Source organism: Papio anubis, unplaced genomic scaffold (assembly GCF_008728515.1).
Source record: "Papio anubis isolate 15944 unplaced genomic scaffold, Panubis1.0 scaffold2307, whole genome shotgun sequence".
Classification (NCBI taxonomy): Eukaryota; Metazoa; Chordata; class Mammalia; order Primates; family Cercopithecidae; genus Papio; species Papio anubis.
Window position 1 is genome coordinate 542 of NW_022162359.1, and position 5,688 is coordinate 6,229.

General features: G+C 43.5%; 1 protein-coding gene across 1 annotated transcript; it reads left to right on the top strand.

Annotated features, from left to right (window-relative positions):
* Window positions 1–2,024: 2,024 nt before the first annotated feature.
* On the top strand, window positions 2,025–5,682 carry LOC116272867 (cytochrome P450 4A11-like). The gene is made up of 2 exons (XM_031661711.1): window positions 2,025–2,295; window positions 5,391–5,682. Exons 1-2 carry the CDS (start codon window positions 2,101–2,103, stop codon window positions 5,637–5,639), a joined length of 444 nt encoding a protein of 147 aa, XP_031517571.1. The 5' UTR covers window positions 2,025–2,100; the 3' UTR covers window positions 5,640–5,682.
* The last annotated feature ends 6 nt before the right edge of the window (window positions 5,683–5,688 follow it).

Below are 5,688 nucleotides of genomic sequence, written 5' to 3' on the forward strand. Positions count from 1 at the left end.
ATGCTTGTGATTTTTGCACATTGATTTTGTATCCTGAGACTTTGCTGAAGTTTCTTATCAGCTTAAGGAGATTTGGAACTGAGACAATGGGGTTTTCTAAATATACAATCTTGTCATCTGCAAACAGAGAAAATTTGACTTCCTCTCTTCCTATTTGAATATCCTTTCTTTCTTTCTCTTACCTGGCCAGAATTTCCAATACAAGCAAAAAACAAACAACCCTATTAAAGACACAGACACTTCTCTAAAGAAGACATATGAGCAGCCAACAAATATTTTAAAAAATTGCTTAACATCACTGATCAACAGAAATGTGAATCAAAACCACATCTCACACAAGTCAGAATGGCTATTATTAAAAAGTTTCAAATCAACATATGCTGTCTAGGCTGCAGAAAAAAAAAAACATAATGTGTATACATTATTTCTGGAAATGTAAACTAGCTCCGCCACCATGGAAAGCAGTTTGGAGATTTCTCAAGGAACTTAAAATAGAACTACCATTTGACCCAGCAATCCCAATGTTAGCTATATATCCAAAAGAAAATAAGTTGTTCTACCAAAAGACACCTCCCCTCGTACATTCATCACAGCGCTATTCACAATAGCAAAGACATGGAATCAAGCTTGGTGCCCATCAATGATGGATTGGATAAAGAAAATGTGATACATATACACAGTGGAATACTCAGCAGTAAGAAAAAAATGCAATCATGTTCTTTGAGCAACATGAATGCATCGGAAGGCAATAATCCTAAGTGAATTAACACAGCAACAGAAAACCAAATACCACATGTTCTCACTAATAAGTGGGAACTACATGTTGGGTACTTACGGACATAGATATGGGAACAATAGACACTGGAGACTACTAGAGGGGTAGGTACAGATATGAGTAAGCATTGAAAGTTTGACTAATATGTGCCATACTCACTACCTGAGTGGCAGAATCATTTGTATCCAAACCCTTGGCATCACACAATATAACAGTGTAAAAAACCTGCATACGTATCTGAATCTAAACTAAAAGTTGAAATTATAAAACAAGGAGAAAAAAGAATGCTCATGCACAGATATGCATGTAAAAATGCCAGGGAGGGTTAATTCATAGCAATAGTTACTATTTCACTTACTTTATTAGAGGTTAGCAAAACAATCATTTTTTAAATACTAATTTATGTTCAGTACAGATTGTACTCAACAAGGTAGTCAGGGCTCCTAAACCGAGTGCAAAGGTCTGATTGTGTAATTATGTACAATTGTAGGATGAAAGAGAATTGGCAAACATGCTCCTGCTGTGGCTATAGTACTAGACAGAAGTAGGACTTAAAATTGCCCTAGGACTTTCTCTGGTAAAGAAGGTAGACCTATCAATAGGGGAAAAGAATCATAACTAACATTATGTAGAATTTTTAAAAATTGTCATGTATATGAATTGAGGGAAAAAAAATCATCTATGGATATTATGAGACCAGTCTCCCCAATGGAATAAAATAAAGTACTTGAACAGCTGCCATATTAGCATCTGTTTGTCCATATCATCATCCAGTTAATAGAAAGACATAATTCCCACTCCTCACTCAATATATAGATGGAAGTGGTTTTTACAGTAAATACAATTAGATTTGCAATAAGACAAAAGTTATGATTCAGGACTTGGTTAATGTTAAGTTTAAATGTACATATCATGTTGAGAATTTTCTTTGAACGTGTAACCAAAAAAAGTGCTACTGAGCGAACATTACTGCAATGTAGTAAAGCAGAATGTAAATTCCTTGAGGTCAGCATTCAAGTCTGTTTTCCTTGCAGCGGTGCCCACACACCAAGCATACTGCCTGGCACACAGTAAATGCTCATTAAATATTTGTGAGGTACATGGGCAAGGAAATGTAGTAGACAGCTGATGAAGCTTTTCTCCCACTGTTCCCCTAGTTGGATCATCCATAGTCAACTGATTATGAACCCTGAGGTCCAAGTTCTGCCCTCCCGCTTCACTCTCCCCACAAGTGGGCGGGACAATCCTCCCAGGACTTCAGCACAGTTGGACAGGGGTGGGCAGGGAGAGGTAGGGGCACTCAGAGATCCAGCAGGTGCTACACCATGAGTGTCTCTGTGCTGAGCCCCAGCAGACTCCTGGGTGGTGTCTCCGGGATCCTCCAAGTGGCCTCCCTGCTCATTCTGCTTCTGCTGCTGATCAAGGCTGCTCAGCTCTACCTGCACAGGCAGTGGCTGCTCAAAGCCTTCCAGCAGTTCCCGTGCCCTCCCTCCCACTGGCTCTTCGGGCACAAACAGGAGGTAAGGAGGAACTCAATGGGGGAGTGGGAGGGCAAAGAGGGATGGGGCTCTGAGACCCTGGTCACAAAATCCATAGAGAAAAGCCTTGTTTTGTAACAAACATGAGGCCTCAAAGGAACACCCAGCCTACCTCTCTGGTGTCAGCTTGTCCCAGTCATGACGAGCTCACTCGTCCCATGAAGCCCATCCTGCTGGTCCTCAGCTCTATCACCCATGCCCTCCTTCTGCAGATATCAAGTGTGTCTTGGCAGTCCTGCACGTGGAGGGCAATGCCTGATTGTCTCCAGGCTGATTACTCCATGAGCCTTGGCTTTTCTTAAAGAACAAGGCTTCTAGATGCTCCCTGCCCAGTTACTCAATGCCATCCTCTCTGCCTGGCCCTGCATTTGCCTGGGAGGACACCCATCTGAGGAATCCGTGCCATGAGGAGTTCATGGTCTGTGAAGAATACAGGCAGGAATTTGAGAAGGTGCCAGACTGTAGGAAAAGAGCTCACTCTGCTGGGGTGGATATCCGAGGCAGAGATCTGCTGGTGTAGGGAACCAACTGGCTAAGTAAGTTTCCCCAAGACTCACGGAATTTCCACAACACGTGATTTAGGACCTGAAAACCTGACAATTGTGGGTACACATGAAGGGGGCAGCCTGCACAATGTTCTCCAGGTGAGGAGACTGGTGTCTGAGTTGCACATTGAACAGTGTCTGTTGACCTCCTGGCTCTCCTCCCACACACCCGGACTGTGAGCTCCCTGGATGTGAGCATGTCATCCCCTCCCTGTGCCCCAGCAATCAGCAAAATCCTGGCACACCTTGATGGTCAGCTCAGGTGTGTAGAGCAAGCTTGTCCAACCCATGCCCCATGGGGCTGCGTGTAGCTCAGGATGGCTTTGAAGGTGGCCCAACACAAATTCATAAACTTTCTTAAAACATTATGAGATTATTTTGCAATTTGTTTGAGCTCATCAGCTATCATTAGTGTTAGTGTATTTTATGTTTGGCCAAAGACAATTCTTTTTCTTCCAATGTGGCCTAGGAGAAAGAGAGCCAAAAGATTGGACATGCCAGGTATAGAGGAACAGAGGAAGAAGAGAAAGGAGCAGCAAGAGGGCTGAGGAGGGACACAGCCCATCCCCTGTGCACTACTATCCCTGCATGGGGAGGGGGGCAGGTAGGAACAGAGCAAGGTAAGGGGCTGCATGGAGAGGGACTCACCAAGGTGCTATGTATTGAACATACTTAAGTGGAGATAGAGGTTGCAGGGAGCTGAGGCCTGTTGTTTCTCAGTAAAGGAGGCAACATAGTTCTCAGCAGAGCAGAACCAATGTGGGGACCTGACAGTGTTCAAGCCCTATATGGACTGGTTGCAATACCACTCTGCCTTCTTTCCCATTCTCCTCCTTCACCATATGTTACTCACTACCTCACTACCTGCCTATGCATTTCAACCTCTAGGCCTCTGATCACACTGTGCTTGCTACCTGGAATTATCTTCTCACTCATATCTATCTGTCAAGGCCCAGCACCAAGCTACCTCCTTCAAGAAGGCCTCCTGGGCCTCCCAGTAGTGAAGGGCCAACTCTTTTTTCTATGGGCTATCCTTCTCAAGAGGCCAGAGCAGGGTTAACTTGACTCAGTTATTTTTCTGCAGTGTCATAAGTGTGGGCTTCTTCTGGGAGAGACCATCTCAGATTTATCTTTGTAACCCAATAGTCCCTCAGTAGATGATGACTCAATGAGTGAGGAAGAGTTTTCTAATGTTCAGTTCTGAGTTAGGTCCCTCTTCAAAGCTTCCCCAGATGCTTGTCCTTCCTTCCATCTCATGTCCATTATCCCCTACTGCACAGCCTCTAATCTTCCTTACCCCCCAACTAGACTGAAAATTCCACACAGATAAGGACCACAGCTGTGTCCTAATGCAGTGCCTGAACCACACTGGGCACATAGTGTGTGCGCAGTAAGCGTGTGCTGAATGAAGGAGCCTATCCCACAGTAGGGCAAACTGCCTCAGAGCTGGAGAATATGATTGTCAGAAGGAGGTGGGCAGACATTAGATACTTATGTGGTAGACAGTTGCTTTGAGTTACTAGAAGCAGTTGAAATAAAGAAGAGTTGGCTACATGGAACATCACTAGGACCCAATGTCTATGAGGGTTCCAGATGAGATTAAAGCAAAGCTGAGTCTTGGAAGCTGAGGAGAGCTGGCTGCTCTGTGGCAGAGGAAAGGGCATTTAAGGTAGAGAAAAGAGCAAGTGCCAGGGCCCAGAAGAGTGAGCAGGTGTGTGAATCAGCAGCAGTGGTGGCATTGGCATTGGAGCTGAAACAAACAGGTGATGATGGAATTGCCAGCAGGGCTGGAGGCAAGAAAAGAGAAGTTGAAGCCAGAAAGCCAAGGGCTTTGTGATCCACATCGAAGAGTTTAGAAAGATGACTGCAGGCAGCAGGGAGCTCATAATTCATTGATAAATGAAAATACAAATAAGAAACTCAGATCTCAAAATTATAGTCCAACACCAGCACCATATGCATATACCCAGACTCTATCCCATAAATCTGCACATTTTCAACATGTAGAATACTATTATGCACACAATTTTATAGTTAGTCTTTTTTTGCTTAGCCATACACATCCCAAATGCTATTTTATCTTAACAAATATTTACCATATATGCTGGGATAATATTGAAAATATAACAAGTATGATTATATAAAATTATTGTGTAATTTTAAATGTTTGCATTAATTCATTTTATTCTCTAAATATACTAAATCATTTTACAAATCTACTTATCAAGTAATATGAGTTATGCACATAGCCCATGGAAATTGTTGTATTTAGGACTTCCAGAGATTTTACACAACATGAAGACAAAGGCTGACTTAAATTTCTGCTGGCAGTATTGAGTGAGGGCTCATAGCACTTGGCCTAATGTCAAGTCCTGGGGAGAGAACAAGAATCTGGATTACAGCTCAAGTCATCAGAAATTGATCTAAATCCATAACCTCCGCTACATGGCTCCTGTGGTTGTCCTGCCCTTCACTCCTGCTGCAAAGACTAGAAGTAAATGAAAGTGTTCATCTGTCTACCCTCGTTGACAGTTCCAACAGGACCAGGAGCTACAAAGGATTCGGAAATGGATGGAGATGTTCCCAAGTGCCTGTCCTCTTTGGCTATGGGGAGGCAAAGTTCGTGTCCTGCTCTATGACCCTGACTATATGAAGGTGATTCTGGGGAGATCAGGTGAGATAGAACTCCCATCCCAACTGCAATGTCTCTTCCCTCTTGACACATGCCCCTGGGTCTGTAAAATTCCAGAAGAGAATGGCTGTTCAAACATCAATATCTGAAACCTCTCCCATGCATCCACCAAGCCCACCATGCCCAGGCTGTAGTCAA

What these genes read in the sequence shown, in the direction of transcription:
- LOC116272867 (XM_031661711.1), top strand. Translation starts at nt 2,101, where the DNA reads ATGAGTGTCTCTGTGCTGAGCCCCAGCAGACTCCTGGGTGGTGTCTCC. An exon ending in TCTTCGGGCACAAACAGGAG is followed by an intron (nt 2,296 to 5,390) that starts GTAAGGAGGAAC and finishes CCTCGTTGACAG; the next exon opens with TTCCAACAGGACCAGGAGCT.